Raw genomic sequence first — 23,178 nt, 5'->3', positions numbered from 1 at the left:
TTTACCGCCGACGGGTGCGCCCTGGCGCAGGCGCAGAGGCTTCTTTTCGCTTCCCTCCTCAGCTCTAAGGAGCCTCACGCCACGGCGGACGTGACGCACGAGGCGCGTCCGGGCGGAATAGGCGAAGCCCGAGAGGGGCGCGTCCAGGCGGGCTAGCCGAGTTCCGAGCGCGGCGCATCGGAGTAGGGCGGCGAGGACGGGGGCGGGGTGGGCGTTTGGCCCTTCAGTGTGCCCCCTGCAGGTGCAAGTGCAACGCTCCGCGCCTTTGCCTGCCCTGCTGGCCAGGACGCGGCCACCTGGTTCTCTGCCTTGCTGCAGCCACAGTGATCCTTCTGACGCGAACTTCGGACCCAGCTACTTACTTTTCTGTTCAAGAACTCACACTGGCGTCCCAGGATAAAGTCCAAAGTCCTTAACCTGGTATCCATGGCCTTGCACAATCGGACCGCTACTTATCTTTCCAGCTGTATCTCTCACTCAAAATGAACTGCTCTTGCCTCCTACAAACACATCACTTCTGTCTCTGTCTCCTGCTATTCAGAATGCCTGTCGCATTTTTTCTCTAATGCCGCCCGCCACAGCCCCACCCCAGCTCCCAGATACACGCTCGCGCTGGAACTCTTATCCACCCTGCGCGCCCTCATCTCAAATGCTACCTTCTCTCTAAAGTTTTTTTTTGTTTTGTTTTCGGCTCTGATTCCTTCAGAGCCGAACAGGTAGAAGGAACAGCAGTTTCAGCCATCAGCAGTTAAGGTAATCTCTCCTCCAGAACATATTCACCCTCTGTCTTTCCCTCACCCTCTGTCTTTCCAATGCCTCCTTTCAATTCCACTCCTCCAAAAAATGTATCTCCAGGAAATACACCAGAGAAAATAGTGACTGAGAAGAACACTAGATACCCACCCTTTACTCACCTTTAGCTAATACTTTGAGTCCCCCGCCCTCTTCCTCCCTCTCTGTTTCCATCCCTGCCTTTGCAAAGATGGTACAGTTAGAAGAGATTATCAGAGGTTCTCCAAGACATATGGGACTATTCCTCGCACTTCTTTCTCGGGATTTCTGCAGGGAGTTTATAGGATATGCCCAAGTTTATCTTCTAAGAGAGAAGAGAAGACTTTTTGCAAAAGTCTCTTTCCAGTTGATTCAAGTTGTAATAGCTCCTCAAATTGATCACATCCAAATGCAATGTGACTTTAACGAAATTCCCAACAGGGATTGTCATGGAATTTGACAAACTCATTCTTAAAGGTATATGAAAGAGCAAAAGGCTAATTCTCCTGTAAAAGAAGAAGGTAGGGGAACTTGATTTACCAGATGTGAAAACTGATTACATAGCTAAAGTAATTAAAACAATGGATATTAGCACAAGATCCTACAAACCAATTGATGAGTAGACAGCCAAATATATAGAAACCTGATACCGTAAGCATTGCAGATAAATAGGTAAAGGCTATACTGTTCAATAAATGAAATAATGTGCAATAGATAAATGCACATAGAAAAAATATACTTGTAACTCCCACCCTACGCAAAACAATCCCATTGGATTGAAGAAAGTGCAAAAAGCAAAATTATAAAACTCTGAGAAGAAGGCTGGGCGCCAGTGGCTCACGCCTGTAATCCCAGCACTTTGGGAGGCCGAGGCCTGTAATCCCAGCACTTTGGGAGGCCGAGGCATGAGGGCAAGAGATCGAGACCATCCTGGCCCACATGGTGAAACCCTGTCTCTACCAAAAATACAAAAAAACTTAGCCGGGCGTGGTGGCGCATGCGCCTGTAATCTCAGCTACTCGGCAGGCTGAGGCAGGAGAGTTGCTTGAACCCGGGAGGCGGAGTTTGCAATGAGTCGAGATCGCCCCACTGCAGTCCAGCCTGGATGACAGAGCAAGACTCCGTCTCAAAAAAAAAAAAATCTGAGAAGAAAATAAGGAATATCTGTTGTTGTTGTTGTTGTTGTTGTTGTTGTTGTTGTTGTTGAGATGGATTCTGGCTCTGTCGCCCAGGCTGGAGTGCAGTGGCGTGATCTCAGCTCACTGCAACCTCCGCGTCCCGGGTTCAAGCGATTCTCCTGCCTCAGCCTCCCGAGTAGCTGGGACTACAGGCGCCCGCCACCACACCCAGCTAATTTTTTGTATTTTTAGTAGAGACGAGGTTTCACCGTGTTAGCCAGGATGGTCTCCATCTCCTGACCTCGTGATCCGCCCACCTTGGCATCCCAAAGTGTTGGGATTACAGACGTGAGCCACGGCGCCCGGCCACCTTTTGCATTCTTAACTCCAGCTCAGCATCTGCTTCCCAGGGGACCCAACTGATTTGTATATGTATATTGTTTTATAGGATAACAACTAATATTTTTAATTATGATGAATCCATATAAATACCTCAAATTTATTGATTATAGAAATATATCTGTAATTTTCCAAAGTGATTTATTTCTTTAAAAAATGTGGAGAAATTGATGTGGCTCTGAATCTATAAGGAAAGAGCTTGCAGTTTACCATCATTTTGGCTACTTGCTTTTTTTTTTTGAGACAGAGTCTTGCTCTGTTGCCCAGGCTGGGGTGCAGTGGCACAATCTTGGCTCACCACAACCTCCGCCTCCTGGGTTCAAGCAATTCTCCTGCTTCAGCCCCCCGAGTAGCTGAGACTACAGGCGCACGCCACCATGCCCTGCTAATTTTTGTATTTTTAGTAGAGACAGGGTTTCACTATGTTGGCCAGGGTGGTCTCAAACTCCTGACCTCGTGATCTGCCCATCTTGGCCTCCCAAAGTGCTGGGATTACAGGCGTGAGCCACCGTGCCCAGCCTTGGCTATGTTTCTTAAGCATAGTTTACTTATGATAAATATAGCTCAGGCATCCATATTTCATCAGACCTATTATTTTTTGACTGCTTCTGACAGAGACACCCTCTTTATTTTTTGACCAATAAATGACCAGCAACTGTAAAAAAGGGAAAGAGAAAGAAAAATACAGAAACAAAATAACACATCCCATCATCCCTTGTGCAACAGCTCATTTCCCAAAATCTTTGAAAATTACTTATACATGCATGATTTATGAAGGGAACGCCAGGAACACAGTTTCATAAGGATTGTATTAAAGGTTTCTCTCCCCGAGGCAGAAACATTGCTTTTTTAGAATTGTTTTCCTCTTAACCTCTTTTCTCTAAAACTGAAAAAGTTTGCCTTGATTTATAGGGTGTAGAGTTTTTTTTTCTTAAGTCTAACATAGAAGTTAAAACAAAAACAAAACCTTGGGATGGAAAATAGTAATGGTTAAAGAAGAATTGAATTTTAATTTGCTCAGCTGATCAGGCAAAAATGGGTTTTCTTATAACTGAGACTACAGTTCTCATGAAATATTTCATTATAATATTCCTTTTAGTTGTTTATTGATTTAGTTCGGAGAATGTAGAACAGAGGGAAAGAGGACTGAAATGAAACCTCTGTGCTGAATAAGTCTAGTGCATTTCTTATAAATTTATTCCTGATTCTTATCAAGTTTGTTGTCATTTGAAGTGGGATTTTTAATCTACATTTCTACGTGATTATTGCTGGGTTAAAGAAAAAGTATTGTTTTTCATATAGTTGGCTTAAATCTGGCCTCTTTAATTTTTCATAGTTCTAATAGTTTTCTTTCTAAAATAACATCTCTGATTCTCTACAATCATTTTATATGCAAACTATGATATTTTGCCTTCAGCCTTTTTATAAATGCTGGAGGATTAGGACTTAGGCTAAGGATTCAGCAGCAACTCCTGGACCCCATTACTGCTCTGCCTTGACCAAAATTGGCAATGCAGCCATCACTGATGTTGAAAGCTGCTGAATCAGGAAGTCATCTGCCAAATTAATAAGCTGCTGCACAACAGCTGGCTGCAGACCATGCCACCTCTGCCACAGTCTACCCCAGCAAAGCAGATCCTCTTGATATCACCTCTGTCTACATATGACTCAGTTTCAAATCAGTCTCAACAAATGCTTCTGTTTCGTGGGATGCAAATCATATCTCAAGCCCTAGCCACAGGAGAGTCTAGAAAATGTGGTTTTTAAGCTTCTGCCTGTATGTTCATTCTAGAGCATACTAATATGCAATATCTGCCATATCATTCTTTAGCATGTCTAGAAAATTTTCTATTTCTTTTTAAAAATTGTGATACAGGCTGGGTGAGGTGGTTCATGCCTGTAATCTCAGCATTTTGGGAGGCCAAGGTGGGCAGATCACCCAAGGTCAGGAGTTTGAGACCAGCCTGGCCAACATGATGAAACCCCGTCTCTACTAAAAATACAAAAATTAGCTGGGCATGGAGGCACATGCCTGTAATCCCAGCTACTCGGGAGGCTGAGGTGCGAGGATCACTTGAGCCTGGGAGATGGAGGTTGCAGTGATCAGAGATCATGCACTGCACTCCAGCCTGAGCAACAGAGCTAGACTCTGTTTCAAAAACAAAAGAAAAAGAAAAGAGTGATAAAATACACATAATACAAAATTTATCATCTTAACCTTTTATTTTACTTTTTTTTTTAAGCTAGTCAGGTGAAGCAGTGGGAGTGGAGAAGGAACAAAGAAATCTGTAACTAGTTGTAATCAATTAGTTGTATACACCACTGCACTTAGACCAGCCCTTAACCAATTTAAAATATATAGTTTAGTAGTGTTAAGTATATCCACATTATTGTGCAATCAATCACAAGAATTCTTTTCATCTTGCAAAAGCGAAACTCTGAACCCACTGAACAACAACTCTCCATTTCCCCTCCCCACCAGGCCCTGGGAACCACCATTCTACTTTCTGTTTCTATGAATTTGACTACTCTAGATACCTCATATAAGTAGAATCATACAGTGTTTGTCTTTTTGTGACGGGCTTGTTTCACTTAAGGTTGAATAATATCCTCAAGGTTCATCCATGTTGTAGCATGTGTCAGAATCTCCTTCCTTTTTAAGGCTGAATAATTTTCCATTGTATGTATATGTCACATTTGTTTATTCAGCAGATCACTGTTCATCTGAGATGAATAAATCTCAGATGACTGTAACCTCAGAGACATGGGTTGTTTGACCTATTGTGAATAATGCTGCTATGAACCTGGGTGCACAAGTATTTCTTTGGGATGCTGCTTTCAATTATTTTGCATATATATTCATCCCTCTATTTATTTTGATCTACGAGCTTTCAAAAGGAAAAGCTGCTGAATGTTATGAGATAATTTTTCAGTATCTGTAGCAGATTGTTTTTTAAGATGGCCACAGTATCTCTCGTTCTACATGCTTGACACTGTCTCCATTGCTTCCACCAAAACTGTCATCTGTGGACTGAACGAGGAACTCACTTTGGAGCTAAAGAAGTGCAGCAATGGGCTCATACTCATGGAGTTCACTGGTCTCACAATGACCCCCACCATCTTGAAGCAGCTGGCTTGATAGAATGGTGGAATGGCCTTTTGAAGATGCAGTTATATTGCCCATTACATGACAACACCTTATAGAGCTGGGGCAAAGTTCTCCAGCAGGTTGTATGTTCTTCTGAATCAGCATCCAATATATGGTACTGTTTCTCCCAGAATCAGAATTCATGGGTCCAGCAATCAAGGGGTGGAAATGGAGGTGGCAGCACTCACCATCATCCCTAGTGATCCACTAGCAAAATTTTTGCTTCCTGTTCCCAAGACATGCTCTGCTGGCCCAAAGGTCTTTAGTTCTATAGGGAGGAATGCTTTAATCAGGAGACACAACAATGATTTCATTAAATTGTAAGTAAGACTGCCACCTGCTCCCTTTGGGTGCCTTATGATTCTGGGTCAACAGACCAAGAAGGGAGTTATGGTGTTGGCTGGGATGATTGATCTGGACTACTAAATTGGATACTCCACAATGCTGGTAAGAAATAATATGTCTGGAATACAGGAGATCCGTTGGGGTACCTCTTAGTATTACCATGCCCTGTGATTAAAGTCAATGGGAAACTACAACTCAAATCAGGCAGGACTTCAAATGGCCCAGATCCTTTAGGAATGAAGATTTGGGTGACCCCACCAAGTAAAGAACTATGACCAGTTGAGATGCTTACTGAAGGCAGAGAGAATACAGAATAGATAATAGAAGTTAACTATAAACAACAGCTACAACCATGTGACCAGTTATAGACTCAAGGACTGTAATTGTCATAAGAATTTCCTCCCTCTTTTGTTAAGAATACATTTGTGGCCAGGCGCGGTGGCTCACACCTGTAATCCCAGCACTTTAGGAAGCTGAAGTGGGCAGATTGCTTGAGCCCAGGAGTTTGAGACCAGCTGGGCAACATGGCAAAACTCTGTCTCTACTAAAAATACAAAAATTAGCTGGGTGTGGTGGTGTGTGCCTGTAGTTGCAGCTACTCAAGAGGCTAAAGCAGGAGGATCACCTAAGCCGGCAAGGTATAGGTGACAGTGAGCCGAGATCGTGCCACTGCACTCCAGCCTGGGCAACAGAGTAAGACCCTGTCCCCCACCCCCAAAAAATACATTTGTGTGTATATATACACATATTAAGCAAAGACAGATTTTTTCCATCTTATTCCTTTATCATGTAAGATAAGCTAGCTGTTTTGACTTTATATCAATATTTTTAAGTATTCATAATTTTATATCATGGTATTTAAATTATGGGATATCAGGAGAAGAGTAAACATCACTCAAGAACTTTACCCCCTCTACTGGGGAAGGGACTAGTGTGTTTTCAGTTGTACACAGGATACTTGTACCATGTAAGGTGGAACTATGACTTTGTTATTGTCTGTCTGTCCTTCTTCCTTCCTTCCTTCCTTCCTTCCTTCCTTCCTTCCTTCCTTCCCTTTCTCTTTTTCTCTCTTTCTTTCCGACATGTTCTCACTCTGTTGCCCAGGCTGGAGTGCAGTGGCACAATCACGGCTCACTGCAGCCTTGAACTCCTGGGCTCAAGCAATCCTCCCACTTTAGTCCCCAGTATCTGGGACCACCAGGCCTGGCTAATTTATTTTTATTTTTATTTTTGGTAGAGACATGCTCTTACTATGTTGCCCAGGCTGCTCTGGAACTCTTAGGCTCAAGAGATTCTCCCACATCAGCCCCCCAAAGTGTTGGGATTACAGGAGTGAGCCACCACACCCAGCTTGCTATTGTCTTTATTTGAAGATTAAGTATGGCCTAAGGAGACACATATGGTTCAGAAGTATTTGGCTTTGGCAAAATCATAATAATAATTAAATTTTTAAAAAGGAGACGTGTGACAAGTTGACAAGGGGTGGACTTGTGATGGTAATTTTAGGTGTCAGTTTGACTGAATTAAGGGAAACCTAGACATCTGGTAAAACATTATTTCTGGGTATGTCTGTGAAGGTGTTTCTGGAGGAGATGGGCATTGAATCAGTGGACGAAATAAGGAATATCTGCCCTCATCCAATGTGGGCAGTCACCGTCATGTTCACCGAGGGCCTGGATAGAACAAAAAGGAAGAGGCAAGGCAAATGTGTTCTCTCTTCTAGAGGTGTGACCCATCTTTTGCTGCCCTTATGCATCAGAACTCCACGTTCTTGGGCAAGAGGCCCCTGATTTCTCAGCCCTTGGCCTCAGGCTGAGTTACGTTATTGGCTCCCCTGGTTCTCAGGCCTTTGGGCTCAGACTGAATTATACCACTAGCTTCCCTGCTTCATCAGCTTGCAGGCAATGTATCATGGGACTTCTCAGCCTCCATAATTGCATGAGCCGATTCCCATAATAAATCTCCTCTTGTATGTATATTATTGGTTCTGTTTTTCTGGAGAACACTGACTAATACAGATTGGTGGGGTCCATATCCTGTTTTCTGGAACTTAGGAAGATCTCTGTGACTGCCTGGACAAATAAGTACTGCAGAAGGGCTACTATGTTATTTATGAGGCTGGATCCTAAAAATGCCATGCACTTCCACCTTCTTCTCCTGGAATGTTTATTCTTGGAACCCATCAGTCACGCTATGAGAAAGCTCAGATGAACCCCTGGAGAAAGCACCTGGAGAGGCCACGTGTAAGTTTTCCATCTGATAGCCCAGCTGAGGTGCGAAACAATATCCAGCTTCAAGTACCAAACAAGTGAATGATGATACCGCCAGATGATTCTGTTGCTCAGCAATCAAGTCACTCCATACTTTGAGTCTTCTTAGCTGAGGCTCTAGACATTGTGGAGAGATAAATTGTCCCTGCTGTGCTCTGTTCTGATTACTGACTCACAGAATCTATGAGTAGAACCCATTGGTTACTTTATTCTACAAAGTTTTTGGGTGGTTTGTTACACAGCAATAGATAACTGATAACAGTATCTGATCATATGATCATTTGGTAATTCTTTCATCATTTAATGTAATATTTAAGCACTTGTGTATTCCTAAAATAAACTCTTCTTGCTCATGTTGTATTATTCTATTGATAAACTTTTGGATTTAGTTGCTAATATGATGGAGATAAAATATTATTATTTCAAAACAAAGCTGGGGCCGGGTACAGTGCCTCCTGCCTGTAATCCCAGCACTTTGGGAGGCCAAGGCAGGCAGATCACTTGAGGTCAGGAGTTTGAGACCAACCTGGTCAACATGGTGTGAACCCTGTCTCTAGTAAAAAAAAATATATATATATACAAAAATTAGCCAGGCGTGGTGGTGGGCACCTGTAATTCCAGCTACTTGGGAGGCTGTGGCAGGAGGATCACTTGAACCCAGGAGACAGAGGTTACAGTGAGCCAAGATAATGCCACTGCACTCCAGCCTGGGTGACAGAGTGAGACCCTGTCTCAAAAAAGAGATAAAAATAAGAAATAAAACAGAGTTGGTCTTAACTGCCTCTGCCTTCTAAGGGGGAAGGTAACATAATTCACATCAGATTTGAAATGAATATCAATAACTTTCCTCCTTTAAGAGCAATCTCTTGCTGTCTTTTCTCTCTTTAGCTTAAATTTCATTATTATTATTATTATTATGCCTTTGAACATACTTTTCCATTTCCTTGCCTCTCTCCATTTGCCACACTTGCCTTGCAAAAAGTCCAGTCTCAAATAACCTCAAACATCCACTAGTTCTGTGTGTGCTCCTGTGTACCCAAGCATTACTAGAGAATCATACAATTGCATCACTTGGTGTCACCTTAACTTCCTAATCTTAAGCCTCAAAGGGGTGCTCAATATCACCCAGAAATCTACTGAATCTCTAGTAAACTCTATACATCAATCTTCAGAACACCTAGTTACAGCATTTCCTCTTTTCTTGTACCTTTTTTCCCCATCCATTTCCACCTGCCTTTTGTTCCTGACCTTGACTTTTACTTTATTTAGTAAATCAAAATCATCAACCTGGAGCTCCCTCATGTTGCCATTACCTTCTGCTTCGTTCTTGGTTTTGTTTGTTTGTTTGAGACAGTCTCACTCTGTCACCCAGGCTGGAGTGCAGTGGTGCAATCTTGGCTCTCTGCAACCTCCGCCTCCTGGGTTCAAGCTATTCTGCTGCCTCAGCCTCCCCAGTAGCTGAGATTACAGGCATGTGCCACCATGCCCCTGCTAATTTTTGGATTTTTAGTAGACAGGTTTCACTATGTTGGCCAGCTGGTCTCAAACTCCTGACCTCAAATGATCTGCCCTCCTTGGCCTCCCAAAGTGCTGGGATTACAGGCATGAGCCACCGCGCCTGGACAGTTTTTTAACTTTTAGTAGAGACAGGATCTCACTATGTGGCCCAAGCTAGGCTCCAACTCCTGAACTCAAGCGATCCTCCCACCTCAGCCTCCCAAAGTGCTGGGATTACAGGCATGAGCCACCATGCCAGGCCAGCCCTCTGTTTCATTCTTCATACATAGGCCATGCTCTATCACCCCGTGCTGCCTTTTTCAAATAATTGCTTTGGCTGTGGGGAAAAGAAATTAGCAGTTTTTGAGCATCTCACATCCCAGGTAACTTACTTACATTTTATTTTATGAGACAGGTGTTAATATCCCCATTTTTCTGAGGAGAAAACTGGGGCCCAGTGAATGTAAGCCCTCTGCCCTACCTACATCACCCATTACAAAGCTGTCAACAAACTCCAAGGTCATCTCTTGCTTCACTCAATCCCAGTGGCTCCTCATGTCAAGGACTATATGTACATTGCTTTTTCAGATTAATCTTTTTGAAAAACGAGACTGTTCACAAGAGGAAAGTCCCAATATCTTTGTTTTTTAATCTTTCGAGGGACATCAGTGTGTAAGGCTATTGTCAGGTCCAGCTGGGGCTGATGGCAGGCTCTGACTTGAAGAGGTCCCCTTGCTCAATCCCTTTCTTGTTCATCAGCATTTTGTTTTTAGGAGGTAAGTATGATCATTAGTCACTATTCAACTCTTACCCTTAAAACTCAGTGCTAGAAAAATGGATCCTTGACCTACGTTCATGAAACCAAAAACACATTTCTGTGTTTGTGATATATGCATTGCATGTGCCACTCTATATTTGGGCACTGTAAAAAACATGAGACCCAGGCCGGGCATGGTGGCCCATGCCTGTAATCCCAGCACTTTGGGAGGCTGAGGCTGGAGGATCACAAGGTCAGCAGTTCGAGACCAGCCTGGCCAACATGGTGAAACCCCATCTCTACTAAAAATACAAAAATTAGCCGGGGGTGGTGGCACATGCCTGTAATCCCAGCTACTCGGGAGGCTGAGGAAGGATAGTAGCTTGAACACGGGAGGCGGAAGTTGCAGTGAGCCGAGATCCCGCCAGGGCACTCCAGCCTGGAACAGAGGGAGACTCCGTCTCAAAAAATAAATAAATAAATAAATAAATAAATAAATAAATAAATAAATAAGACCCATGCTAAGTTACCACCACCAGAGGAAAAAGAAAAGGCTATTTTGTACAATTTTATAAACTTTAAAAACTATGAAATATTAAAACATGGCCGGGCGCGGTGGCTCACGCCTATAATCCCAGCACTTTGGGAGGCCGAGGCGGGCGGATCACGAGGTCAGGAGATCGAGACCATCCTGGCTAACACGGTGAAACCCTATCTCTACTAAAAATACAAAAAAAAATTAGCCGGGCGTGGTGGCGGGCTCCTGTAGTCCCAGCTACTTGGGAGGCTGAAGCGGGAGAATGGCGTGAACCCCGTAGGCGGAGCTTGCAGTGAGCCGAGATGGCGCCACTGCACTCCAGCCTGAGAGACAGAGCAAGACTACGTCTCATAAAAAAAAAAAAAAAAAAAAAAAAAAATTAAAACATCTTCTCAAAACCAAGTAAATAAGTGTGCATGCTTATGTGCACGTTGGAATGTCTTTAATTATGTGTTTCTTTGTATATCATTATCATGGAATGCAGATGAGCCAAAATGGCTGGACACACTTTCCCCTCTTGGTTCTCAACTGGCACATCTGACTTTGGCTTTCATCTAAAGGCAGATCCCAACTAGAGTTTGGGACCACTGGGAGAATTCCTATGGCCCTTGCGGATAAGAAGTAAGGATCTGGATACTGTAGAAGTAAAATAGGTCTCAGCCCTTCAAAGCCTTCGCTTTGCCCTCCTTTCCTGGCTCTACAACCCATTGCTATGACAGCAAGTGACAAAAGGGTATCTTACTGGGGTAGAAGAGTGGGAGGAAGTGGGAGGGGAAGGCAATGTTGATTGAGGCATGGGATAAAAATATATAAAAACGTTAAGCCCAGAACTGCATAATTTCAGCCTTATCAGCTTTGCTGAAAGCGATATTTATAATGCACTTGCAACACAGGAAAAATGAAAGCAGGCCCTGTTTCTCTGTGTCACCTTCTCCTTCCCCACCTGACAGACAGGCTGAGGCTTCAGACTATCGGGAGCTTCCCTCCACCCATACTGCCCACTGGCTACCTCTATGATTTGTCTCCCTATTCCTTACCCAAATCTTGCTGCCCTAGCCCCTCACTTGCCTAATTCCGAAGTTCTATTTCCTCAGAGATTCTAATTTCACTGAACCAAACACTGACATACAATCTGTATTTTTACCTGTCCTGTCTCTTCCCCTTCTTCCAGTGGGAGCTTTTCCTTGGGGAACCAACTTTTCCCCATGGATGACCATCAAGATTATTAATGAGGCCGGGCGCGGTGGCTCACGCCTGTAATCCCAGCACTTTAGGAGGCTGAGGCAGGCGGATCACGAGGTCAGGAGATCGAGATCATCCTGGCTAACACGGTGAAACCCCGTCTCTACTAAAAAATACAAAAAATTAGCCGGGCTTGGTGGCGGGCGCCTGTAGTCCCAGCTACTCAGGAGGCTGAGGCAGGAGAATGGCGTGAACCCGGGAGGCAGAGCTTGCAGTGAGCCAAGATAGCGCCACTGCACTCCAGCCTGGACAACAGAGTGAGACTCTATCTCAAAAAAAAAGAAAAAAGAAAAAAAGATCTTTAATGAGATTCACTTAAAAAAGACAGGAGTCAGAGAGGTGGTCTTTGAGGCACCGTTGAAATTATGCCTACTCCAGCTCTAAGTGCATTTATTCCTCAGAGCAGCCTCAAGATTGGAATGGGGATTCCTTAAGGAGAGTAACCTGGGACCTATCCGAATTGCATTGTCAACTAGCCTCTTTTTACAGATAGTACCGCGCAAAGAAACATATATTTTCTGAAAAGATCTCCCTTAATCTACCTCATTATCACACAAAGAATTTTACAAAAGTGGTTTGTGGTTTTACATGTAGCGAGAAAGTAATACTCAGTTCAAAAGAACTGAGTTAACTTATTTAATTTATTTTTGCAGAGTAAAGGATTCCTAGTCCCCCATATAAAGCAGAGTGGCTGCGGCAACATTGATTTTTTTAAAGTTATCTTAAAACATTTATCTTTCACATTATTTTAAAATCTATATTGCTAAGACAAGCGTCTTTCTTAGAAAAAGAAATCTCTGATGCAATGTTACAAAAATAATTTTCACTGGAGATGGTGTCTCTCTATTGCTATTTTTTGATTTTGTAGCTGCAGCATGCAGTAATGTCTTCCAGCCTAATTTCTTCAGGCTTTGTTACCCTCTGCCATTATGGAAAACATTTAGTTCAAGACCCCCACCCCCTTTTCTTTTCTCTTTTTTTTTTGAGATTGAGTCTTGCTCTGTTGCCCAGGCTGGAGTGCAAAGGCATGATCTCAGCTCACTGCAACCTCCGCCTACTAGGTTCAAGTGATTCTCATGCCTCAGCCTCCCAAGTAGCTGGGATTATAGGCACGTGCCACCACGCCCAGCTTATTTTTTGTATTTTTAGTAGAGATGGGGTTTCGTCATGTTGACCAGGCTGGTCTTGAACTCCTGGCCTCAAGTGATCCACCTGCCCCAGCCTCCCAAAGTACTAAGATTACAGGCATGAGCCACCACCCCCGGACCCTTATGATTTTCTCAATAACATTTTCTTTCCTCTAGCTTACTTTATTTTAAGAATACAGTATATAAGACATATAAGGGCTGGGCAAGATGGCTCACGCCTGTAATCTCAGCACTTTGGGAAGCCGAGGTGGGCGGGTCACCTGAGGTCAGGAGTTCGAGACCAGCCTGGCCAACATGGTGTAACCCTGTCTCTACCAAAAATACAAAAATTAGCAGGGTGTGGTGGCACGCACCTGTAGTCCCAGCTACTTGGGAAGCTGAGGCAGGAGAATCATTTGAACCTGGGAGGAGGAGGTTGCAGTGAGCCGAGATTGTACCACTGCACTCCAGCCTGGGCAACAGAGCAAGACTCCATCTCAAAAAAAAAAATACATACAAGATACAAAATACATGTTAATAGACTTTATATTATCAGTAAGGCTCCTAGTCAGTAGGCTATTAGTAGTTAAGTTTTTCGAGAGTCAAAAGTTATACTCAGTGGCCAGTTGATACTGTATATATCTATGGTTTGTAAAAAGAAGAAAACAAAACTGAGACAAACTTTTGATGCTCCTTGCTTGGCGCTGAGGCTGTTGGGGAAGATGCCTTTTGGAGCGGCTGCAGCTCAGCGCATGCACTGTGAGGCTGGACCTGTTGACTTTGCAGCAGTCATACATTTAGCTTCAGATTGTCTTGTTTCTGTATATAGTGACACAGCATTCTGCTGCCATTCTTAGTTGTGTCCAACTTAGCGGTGTCTGTTGGCATAAGAAGTGTTTGGAATTTTTTTTTTTTTTTTGAGACGGAGTTTCCCTCTTGTTGCCCAGGCTGGAGTGCAAAGGTGCAATCTCTGCTCACCACAACCTCCGCCTCCCGGGTTCAAGCAATTCTCCTGCCTCAGACTCCTGCATAGCTGGGATTGCAGGCATGCACCACCACGCCCAGCTAATTTTGTATTTTTAGTAGAGATGGGTTTCTCCATGTTGGTCAGGCTGGTCTCGAACTCCTGACCTCAGGTGATCTGCTGCCTCAGCCTCTAAAAGTGCTGGAATTACAGGTGTGAGCCACTGCACCCGGCCTTTTTTTGTGTGTGTGTGTGATGGAATCTCGCTCTGTTGCCCAGGCTGGAGCGCACTCGCGCAATCTCGGCTCACTGCAATCTCCACCTCCCAGGTTTAAGCAATTCTCTGCCTCAGCCTCCCGAGTAGCTGGGATTATAGGTGTCTGCCACCATGCCCAGGTAATTTTTGTGTTTTTAGTAGAGAGGAGGTTTCACCATATTGGCCAGGCTGGTCTGGTCTTGAACTCCTAACCTCGTGATCCACCTGCCTTGGCCTCCCAAAGTGCTAGGATTACAGGCGTGAGCCACCGCGCCCAGCCTAAGTGTGATAGTTTTCAAAGTGTTTGTTAAACAAACTGTAGAACTCTTCATTGTCGGCAAAGTGAAGAGTCACTGCCATCAATGAAAGTTCAAGAACCTTCTGTACGTAAACTCGATTTGCACGTTCTGTTATTTTTATTTTGTTTAGTTTAGAATGCTGGAATGTTTTTGAAGTTAAACAGTATTACATTAAAAGAAGAAGAAGAAAAAGAAGAACAGTTGTTTGTGTGAATATCCTGTTCTTCAATAACCCATCACCTGATTGTTTAGATAAGTGGTTCTCAAAGTGTTGTTCTGGAACTGGCATAATCTGGGAGTTTGATAGAAAAGCAAATTATTGGGTTCCACTTCAGACCTGCTGAATTATAAACTCTGGGGTGGCATCCAGTAATCTCTGTTTTAACAAGCCTCTAGGTGATTCTGATGCACACTGACATTTGAGAACCACAGGTTTAGATAACTCTTGCTTTAATTAATTATAACACTGGGGTTGCAAAATGGTGAATTTCCAGCATTCATTGAATGTTTATTAGCTGCCATTCTTCTATATAGAAAAGCCTTCCTTTCTCTTTATCCCTCCTCTCCCCCATCACCACCCCCATCACTATGGATTCATAGACATTGGAAACTCAGTTGCTAATTCTTGAATGCCACCATTCTTTCTCATGTCCAGCTAGTTCTTCATTTATCTGATAGAATCCCCTTCAGGCTATTCCTGTGTTCTTTCCACCTGGCCCCAGAGTTTTTGAGAGCATCCTTGCATTATGATGCAAAAACACTCAATGATTTGACTGTGTATTTGCTTGTATCTTGAGGGTAAAAACTAAGTCTGCTACTTAATATTTCCCTGAGGGGACTTGATATCTAAATAGTGTTCTATATAATAAATCTTCTTGAGCAAGCGAAGTGTTCGAGCATTTTTTTGGAAAGGGCAAAAGGCTGTTCCAAATTACATTGAAGTCTCTGTGATTCTTAGACTAGGATGATGCAAGGTTGATGTAAATTACAGTATTTTGTTATGACTTTAGGCGAATTAATTTGACTCTGAGGTCTGATCCCAAATCAGATAACAGAGAAATATATTTATAGTTGGCAAGAGCAAACTAGAGATAGTGAAATATCTGGTTTCAGTTTTTATTTTGTATAGTTTTAGGATCTGTGTAATACAACACATACAAAGCTACTTAAAATATCTCAGTTACTCTTATTGGAGTAACCTAAACACAAAAATTAATTTGCAAAAACAATAATACCTTGCACTTATTAAGTGATTACTGTGAACCGGGAACTGTACCAAGTGCTTAACATGTATTAACTCACATGTTGCTTTGGAAACCTGGGTTAGATAAGGGCTTTTATTATTCCTGTCTTACAGAAGAGTAAACTGAGGCATAGAATGTTTAGTAGTTTACACCAGGTCACACAGCTAAGCAGTGGTTTCACATTCCATGGTCTTCACGACCACACTATAAAGCCTTTCTAAATTTGTGCTTGTAAATATAATTAACTAAGGAGTTTGCCCTATGGTTAACTTATTTAGTTTCATAATATTTTCAGGAAGAGAATAGAAGCAGTGGGATATTGTGTAAAGAGTCCAGGAGTTTTGAAAGTCAAGACCTGCACGTGGGTTCCAATTAAAGCTCATGTATGACCTTGAACAACACTGTTCTGAACTTCAGTTTCTTCATGTATAAACCAGGTCTAATAATAGTTGCCCTACCTAACTCATAGATTGTCATGAGTATCAGATAGTATAATGGGTGTAAAAGTGCTTTGTAAACTGCAAAGTGATAAACAGAAATGGGTCAGACACATAATCTTAACACTACAAAGAAACAGGTTTTTTGGCCAGGCACCATGGCTCACGCCTGTAATCCCAGCACTTTGGGAGGCCGAGGCGGGTGGATCACTTGAGGTCAGGAGTTCGAGACCAGCCTGGCCAATATAGTGAAACCTCGTCTCTACTAAAAATACAAAAAAAAAAAAATTAGCCAGGCGTGGTGGCGCATGCCTGTAGTCCCTGCTCCCTGGGAAGCTGAGGCAGGAGAATGGCTTGAACCTGGGAGGCGGAGGTTGCAGTGAGCTGAGATCGCACCACTGCATTCCAGCCTGGGTGACAGAGCAAGACTCCGTCTCAAACAAAAAATGAAACAGGTTTTTCTATTTATAAAACAGTGAGTTCACATCCCAGCTTTAAATATTCTAGATCCTTAAATGATTTCTCTTTACAGTTTATTTATGACTGAATTTTTTCAAACTGGCAATTTTCTTTTTTCCCCCATAATTTACTTGACTTCCCCTTCTGGATGTATTAAAAATGTTGTAATGTCATTATGCAAATAAAGTGTATTTTGCATGCTTTTTCCAAGGGCAAATTTTAACTTCTTGTCATGTTTCCATTTTATCTGCAATATTCAGGCGACATAGTCTGTTGCTCTGGTGGCTCATGCATTTGTGTTTTGCATATTTCATACAAGAAAATAGAGAAAAAAGAGAAGTCAGCCAGATGGGATTCTCTTTCCAGGCAGAGAAGAACTAGAAAAATTTGCATGGCCACGACCTCTTCTATAGACAAAGGATGCTTGTTTTCAGGACTGGCAATTGGTCAGAGGGTGACAACCCATCCCCAAATTCCTGAGGCAGCCCTAGGTTTACAATCTGAGGTTCTGGAATAGTTCCCAAGATACAATTATTTCCAAATTTAATCAAACCTCAGAAAATAGCTAATTAAAAATAATCATATAAAACAGCAGGCCCTTTCTCCAAAATTAAACACACACTTTCTTATATCGGCTGTATAGCCAAGTCTTACAAAGACCCGGCCACCTGTTTGGGGTGGGGGGAGGTGTTAGACTTCCTAAGAGGTGACTGTTCTTGGCAGCCACCTCTACCCAGGCCTTCCTGGAATCTGTCATTGTCAGCTTCTGCCAAGAAATGTTTTTGTACTTGGTGGATAAAGACAGGCAAGGAATTTTTTGACCTCTGTTCGAATCCCAAATCCCTTTTCCATACTCTTATTTGTATTCTTTAAATGACATAATTACAGTAATGCTCCTAAAACAGTGGATGGCACTGAAAATGAATGGGATCCTCCCTCTTTCATCTATCTTTCTAGCTCCCTGCAGCCCTGGCTGACCTATTTCTCCAGGCTCTGCCCTACTACCCAGAAAGTTGGGTGTGGTTCCGAGAAGGTTTGGTTGGGGATTTACATTTCAGTTTGCGTTGATGATTTAATCAATTGCTTGTGTCTTTTTCAGCAGAAAACCAAGCAGAATCTTTTTGTCACCAAATTTGTATTTACCAAAATTAATATCTCATTGAGTAGACTACCATAGATCATGTAGGGGGAGTATTTTTCTAAAATCAGGAAATTCTCAAGAATACATAGACCATAAATGAGATGCTTGGGAAAGCAATACTTGGGAGTTGAGGAGATTAAAGCCCTTTTCCTGATTAATGTTAACTTATATTAACAGCTAAAACAAGGCCAGGTTCGGTGGCTCATGCCTGGAATACCAGCACTTTGGGAGGCCAAGGCAGGCGGATCACTTGAGATCAGAAGTTCAATACCAGCCTGGCCAACATGGTGAAACCCCATTTCTACTAAAAATACAAAAATGAGCCAGGCATGGTGGCACACACCTGTAATCCCAGCTATTCAGGAGACTGAGGCAGGTGAATCGCTTGAAACCAGGAGGCGGAGGTTGCAGTGAGCTGAGATTGCACCACTGCACTCCAGCCTCGGTGACAGAGCAAGACTCTGTCTCAAAAAAAGAAAAAAAAGAAGAAAGCTAAAAGAAAACAAAAAAAGCCCCAAGAAATAATGGCAAAATATTTTAAGTTTGTCTTGAGAGTTGTGGATTTTTCATGTTGATTCGACTGACCAGTGAAGAAATGAGCTCTGGCTACTCAGAAAAACCTAAAGTCTTGAAGCAGAATTGCATTCTATCATTTTATTTTACAATAGCTCTTACTTCTAACTAAAAAAAAAATTTACTTTGGTTTTGTTTTTTGCATCATATTGTTTTGTTTGTTTGCTTTTAATTGGCATAACCTTTATATAGAGTGCACAGATACTAGGTGTATAGTTCCATGAGTTTGGACAACTGTATACACCACCAATGGTAACCACCACCCCAATAAAGATATAGAACATTTTCATCACTCTCAAGGGACACCCTCCTTATGCCCCTTTCCAATGAACCTTACTTGCCCCAGCCTAAATACAACCACTCTTCTGATGTCTATCACTGTAAGTTAGTGTCAAAAGACAAAATTACAACAAATTTAAATAATCTAATTGGCTTCTATTTGTGATTTGTGAACCACGGGAAGATCTTCTCTAAAAATTCAGAAAAGGCTCCAATGAGCTGAGCAGAGGAAGTTGGCTTTATGGGCAGAAAAGGGCTGAAGAAAGCAAAAATAGGGAACAAAAAGCAGATTGATCGCCTTAAAGTTTCTTTCCTTATAGGGTTAAAACTGAGGAGACTTTCTTACATACTAGGCTAAAACTGGCCTGTTTAGGGATTTGGCTATTCTCTCTCTCTCTCTCCTGATTTCTTGGAAGATCAGATAAACAATTTAATTTGGTGACATGAAACTTTAGCAGGAATGACTGCATTTTGATTTGCTCTATTGGGGCCTAGTGCAGGAGCTCAGTCTAAACCAATCGCCTCCTATAAGTTTTATTTAACAATAAATATACCTATTTCACACTTATAAATGGAATCATGACTCTTTTTGTGTCTGGATTCTTTCACTCAACATCATTTATCTGAGATAGCAAATCTTTCATCTATGTGGTTGATTATATTCACAGTTTGTTCCTTTTTCTGCTTTTAAAAAAATAGTGGTAAAATATACATAAAATTTACCATTTAACCATCTTAAGTGTGCAATTCAGTGGCATTAAATGAATTCACAGTGTTGTGCAACCATCACCATTATCCATTTCCAGAACTTTTTCATCATCCCAGACTGATACTCTGTATGCATTCAACAAAAGCTTCTTACCTCCCTTCCCCCAGCCCCTGTTAACCACTATTATACTTTTTGTCTCTAAGAATTTGACTGTTCTAGGTACCTCATATAACTGGAATAATATAATAGTTGTCCTTTTGTGTCTGACTTCTTTCACTTAGCATGATGTTTTCAAAGTTTATCCCTGTTTTAGTATGCGTCAGGATTTCCTTCCTTTTTAAAGCTGAATAATATTCCTAATGTGCATGTATCATGTTTTGTTTATTCATTCATCTGTTGATGGACATTTGGTTACTTTCCACCTTTTGGATATTGTGAATAATGCTAATATGAACATTAATATATAAGTATCTGTTTGAATTTATGCTTTCAACACCTTTGGATATGTATCTAAAAGTGGAATTGCTAGATTGTATGGTAATTCTATGTTTAACTTTTTGAGAAGCTACCAAAGTTTTCCACAGCACCACTTTACATTCCCACCAGTAACGCATGATAATTCCAGTCTCTCCACATCACAGCCAACACTTGTTATTTTCCATTTTTTTAATAATAGCCATCCTAATGTATGTGTGAAGAGGCATTTCATTGTGCTTTTGATTTGCATTTCCCTAATGACTAATGATGTTGAGCAACTTACCACACTTGTATTTGTTATGTAGCCCTCAAGCTTTCCCTGACATTTCTCTTATCCCCCTGCAAGAGGGATTTGAATTACTATGTGATTATCCATTTATTATTTTATTTTATTATTTTTTTTTCAAGAGGGAGTCTCGCTCTGTCGCTTAGGCTGGAGTGCAGTGGCGCGATCTCGGCTCACTGCAAGCTCCGCCTCCCGGGTTCACGCCATTCTCCCGCCTCAGCCTCCTGAGTAGCTGGGACCACAGGCGCCCACCACCACGCCCGGCTAATTTTGTTTTTGTATTTTTAGTAGAGACGGGGTTTCGCCGTGTTAGCCAGGATGGTCTCGATCTCCTGATCTCATGATCCGCCCGTTTCGGACTCCCAAAGTGCCGGGATGACAGGCGTGAGGCACCGCGCCTGGCCTATTTATTTATTTTTAAGATGGAATTTCGCTCTTGTTGCCCAGGCTGGAGTGCAGTGGCGCGATCTCGGCTTACTTCAAGCTCCGCCTCCCGGGTTCACGCCATTCTCCTGCCTCAGCCTCCCGAGCAGCTGGGATTACAGGCACGTGCCACCACGCCTGGGATCTCGAACTCCTGGCCTCAAGTGATCCGCCCACCTCAGCCTCCCAAAGTGCTAGGATTACAGATGTGAGCCACCATGCCCAGCCAGATGTTTTTTTTACTCCGATATAATAACTTTAGCTTGATCACTCTTTTCCTTGGCTCTTCCATCACAGCTGTATGAAAGCTCTTTAATTTCTCCCTGTAAAATCAATACCAAGTCATATATATATATATTTTTTTTTTTTTTGAGACAGAGTCTTGCTCTGTTGCCCAGGCTGGAGGGCAGTGGAGAGATCTCAGCTCACTTCAAGCTCCGCCTCCCGGGTTCACGCCATTCTCCTGCCTCAGCCTCCTAAGTAGCTGGGACTACAGGCGCCTGCCACCATGCCTGGCTAATTTTTTGTATTTTTAGCAGAGACGGGGTTTCACCATGTTAGCCAAGATGGTCTCAGTCTCCCGACCTCGTCATCCACCCGCCTCGGCCTCCCAAAGTGCTGGGCGTGAGCCTCGGCGCCCAGTTCCAAGTCATAATTTTAATGCGACATTACAGAAAATTCAGGGACAAAGGAAGGTAGTCACTTAGACACAGTGGCTTAACAGGCAGGTCTTCAGTGTCCACACCAGCCCATCTCACCTGGTGCATTGCTGACTTGCTTCACCCAGTCTATGGTTCCATCCTGCAATGACAGTACTTTGGGCTCTTCTTCTTCTTTATATAAGGATGGTCATTAGTGGAAATATCAATTTCCCTTACAGTAAATCTTATTCCCACCCACAGAAGGCAAAAGCCAACAGCAAATAGTGTGATGTCAGTATATTTCTCAATGGTCTGAGCTATTCAGTCATTGATGATACCATATATGAGGCACCAAGAGCTCATGTTAGCCTATACCAAGTTTAGCCTAGTTCTTTTCCAAGCTCTTTCCACTAAGAGTTCAAAACATCCTGAGGCCCAATCTCAAAGATAGTTACCTTGTTACACTTTGTTGTGACAATTTTCTTTTTCTAAATTCTGAAAATATTTATTTTTTACTTTGTGTGTAATAAAATATACCCAGAGTGACTTAGGGCTAACTCTGAATAACCTGTGTGTTGTTTTTGGGAGTTATACTTCTCTTGGCTCAAGCCCTATGCCAAACCAAAAAAATCTGTCATCCTTTTTTTTTTTTTGGGGGGGTGGAGTTTCGCTCTTGTTGCCCAGGCTGGAGTGCAATGGCGTGATCTTGGCTCACGCCAAGATCACTGCAACCTCTGCCTCCCGAGTTCAAGCAATTTTCCTGCCTCAGCCTCCCGAGTAGCTGAGATTATAGGCACCTGCCACCACGCCCAGCTAATTTTTTGTATTTTTGGTAGAGACGGGGTTTCACTATGTTGGCCAGGCTGGTCTCGAACTCCTGACCTCAGGCGATCCACTCACCTTGGCCTCCGAAAGTGCTGGGATTACAGACGTGAGCCACCGTGCCCGGCTGCAAAAATCTGTCATTCGAACCATTCCTTGCAAGCACTCTGCACTAAAATTCCAAATGGATAAAAATATTTAATATTTTAATATATTCTAAATAAAATCAAAGGGTAATACTATCAGAAATGGGTAATGATATCACTTTCCTTTCTAGATGGAGAAATCACCTCCTGAGACAACCCCCAGGGCTGTTTTTCTGCTCTCTGCTAACATTGGACCCATTTACATAATCTGCTAAGAGTTCTCTGCCAGAAGCCAAGCCTTATAACATCTGTCAGATGCTAAACAATCCTGCCAAGAAGTAATGCCATGGTATATTAGTGGTCCTGCATAAGAAATCACCCAAAACTCGGCAGCTCAAAACAATAGACATATACTATTTCAGTTTCTACGGGTTAGGAATGCAGAGCAGCTTAGCTGGGCAGGATCCCTTATGAGGTTGCAGCCAAGATGTCAACTGAGGCTGTGGTCACCAGTAGGCTTGACTGGGGCTGGAAGATCCGGTTACAAGATGGCTCATTCCCATGGCTGGCAACTTGGTGTTCAGTTGGCAGGAGCCTCTGTTCCTTGCCTCAAGGACCTTTCTATTAGGCTACTTAAGTGTCCTCATGACATGGCAGCTAGCTTCCCCTAGAGCAAATGATCCAAGACAGCAAGGCAAAGGCCTCCATCTCTTGTAGGACCTTGCCTCAGAAGTGACATCCATCATTTCTTCCATATCCTATTAGTTAAACAAGTCATCCCCATTCAATGTGGGAGGAGATGACACGAAGACATGAGCACTAGGAGATGAGAATAATTAGGGTCATCTTTGAGTATCTGGATACCACCCC

General features: G+C 42.7%; 1 protein-coding gene across 1 annotated transcript in view; it reads right to left on the bottom strand.

Moving 5' to 3' along the window:
• Positions 1–443, bottom strand: part of SOS1 (SOS Ras/Rac guanine nucleotide exchange factor 1) — a 142,917-nt gene extending 142,474 nt beyond the window's left edge. Inside the window, exon 1 of the mRNA XM_063789973.1 lies at positions 363–443. Coding sequence (XP_063646043.1) covers positions 363–428 — 66 coding nt within the window. The 5' untranslated portion in view covers positions 429–443. The remainder of the gene's footprint in view (positions 1–362) is intronic.
• Between the last annotated feature and the right edge of the window lie 22,735 nt (positions 444–23,178).

This window comes from Pan troglodytes, chromosome 12, assembly GCF_028858775.2.
Source record: "Pan troglodytes isolate AG18354 chromosome 12, NHGRI_mPanTro3-v2.0_pri, whole genome shotgun sequence".
Classification (NCBI taxonomy): domain Eukaryota; kingdom Metazoa; phylum Chordata; class Mammalia; order Primates; family Hominidae; genus Pan; species Pan troglodytes.
This window is presented reverse-complemented; position numbering and strand designations above follow the sequence as displayed.